General features: G+C 48.4%; 1 protein-coding gene across 3 annotated transcripts in view; it reads left to right on the top strand.

Moving 5' to 3' along the window:
* Cabin1 (calcineurin binding protein 1) overlaps positions 1-1,822 on the top strand; it is a 126,888-nt gene that overhangs the window by 28,668 nt on the left and 96,398 nt on the right. For all 3 annotated transcript variants that reach the window (XM_026785654.1, XM_005360198.3, XM_026785653.1), the window contains one exon: positions 1,006-1,248. In XM_026785654.1, the coding sequence (XP_026641455.1) occupies positions 1,006-1,248 (243 nt within the window). The remainder of the gene's footprint in view (positions 1-1,005; positions 1,249-1,822) is intronic.

Below are 1,822 nucleotides of genomic sequence, written 5' to 3'. Positions count from 1 at the left end.
GGCTTCCACGGAGGTTTTAAAATAGAAGTCATGACTCTGTGTGGTGTTGTAAGAGCCGTGTGTGTCCTTCACATTGTGCTCAGTGTGGCCTGCATTTCAGTTCATGGAAATGTACCTTTAAGGGGTGATGCCATGGCCCAGGCTCACATGTGCATTGGGGAAGAGGGAGCTCACAGAATGATGATTTCATCAGTTACTAGCCATTTGTCCCTTCTGAGGCGTCAGTTCATGCCCTCCTGTGCTGAGATAGTTTCTCCCTAGCACGTTGCCTTACCCTGCTGAGACGGCCCCCTCATTCCTTGAGACCTGGCGGTAGATGGACATAATACTTTGGAGGAGAAGTATCTTAGTTACTTTTCTGTTGTTATGAAGGGACACCATGACCAAGGCCACTTATAAAAGAATATTTAATTGGGTACTTGCTTACATTTTCAGAGGGCGAGTCCGTGACTGCCATGGCAGAAAGTGTGGCAGCAGGCAGCCCTGGAGCAGTAGATAAAGAGCATATATTTTGATCTGCAGGTTGGGTGCAGAGAGAGTGAGACTGGGCCTGGTGTGGGCTATTAAAGCCCCAAATCCCACCCCAGACACACCTCCTCCAACAAGGCCACACCTCCTAATCCTTCCGAAACAGTTCTACCGACTAGAGACCAAGCATTCAAATATGAGCTCATGGGGGCAAAATTCAGGTCAACACAAGAGGTAACAAAGGAATTAGTCACTTAGCTTCAGTTTTGCTGCTTGCCAACTCTGGTTCTGCTCACAGAGGCCCAGCTTTAGAAATGGGAAGATTAGGCACAAAAGTAAAGCATTTTTCTAAAAGCTCCTGGGCTGGTGACCTGCCATATTGCCATTGTACCCAGGTCAGTGCAGATGCCTCAAGGCCGAATGAAAACCGCTGAAGGACAACTGCTCTTGGTCCTGTGTTTTCTCCCAGCCTTAGACCTGTGGTCCCTGTGTGTAGAACTGACACATACTTTTCGTTTTGCTGCTTCTTGTGCTCAGGACTCATTGCTCCGGTTGAAGGACCACAAACAGTGTTTTGAATGTTCTGATGTGGCTCTGAATGAGGCTGTCCAGCAGATGGTGAACTCAACTGAATCTGCAGCCAAGGAAGAGTGGGTGGCCACGGTGACCCAGTTGCTGCTAGGCATCGAGCAGGCACTGTCATCAGACAGCAGTGGCAGCATCCTAAAGGAATCTTCCTCAACCACCGGCCTTGTCCGGCTCACCAACAACCTCATCCAGGTAACCCTGGCTCCTCTTCACACTGTACTGTCTTTAGCTGGTGTATCTCTCCAATACAGCCTTCTGAGGTTCACTGATAGTCACTGTGACTTATGTACCCCAAAGGGACACATTGACTTCTTTGGCTAGAACTTCAGAGTTTGAGTTTGCTGTCCACAGCTGCAGACCTTTTTCTTCTTCTTTTTTTTTTTTTTTTTTTTTTTAAAGAAACCTTGTAGGTGTCAATAGAAATAGCGCTATGCCTTGAGGCACATTTTCGAGACAGGGTTTCTCTGTGGCTTTGGAGCCTGTCCTGGAACTAGCTCTGTAGACCAGGCTGGTCTCGAACTCACAGAGATCCTCCTATCCCTGCCTCCTGAGTGCTGGGATTAAAGGCGTGCACCACCACTGCCCAACTCTAACCATTCTTTCCAATTCCCCAATCGAGAACCAGGTCCTTCTTTCTACACATTGGCCCCTCCTTGGTTCCAATAAATATCACCAGGTCATGAAGACTAAGGGGTGACGGTAGAATCCGAGTCCAAGGCTGATTCCCCGAGATTCCCCATGGGATGCCCTTAACTGTTGTTCCTAA

This window comes from Microtus ochrogaster, linkage group LG2 (assembly GCF_000317375.1).
Source record: "Microtus ochrogaster isolate Prairie Vole_2 linkage group LG2, MicOch1.0, whole genome shotgun sequence".
NCBI lineage: Eukaryota > Metazoa > Chordata > Mammalia > Rodentia > Cricetidae > Microtus > Microtus ochrogaster.
The sequence above is the reverse complement of the archived record's forward strand: the minus strand, read 5'-3'. Positions and strand labels throughout refer to the sequence as shown.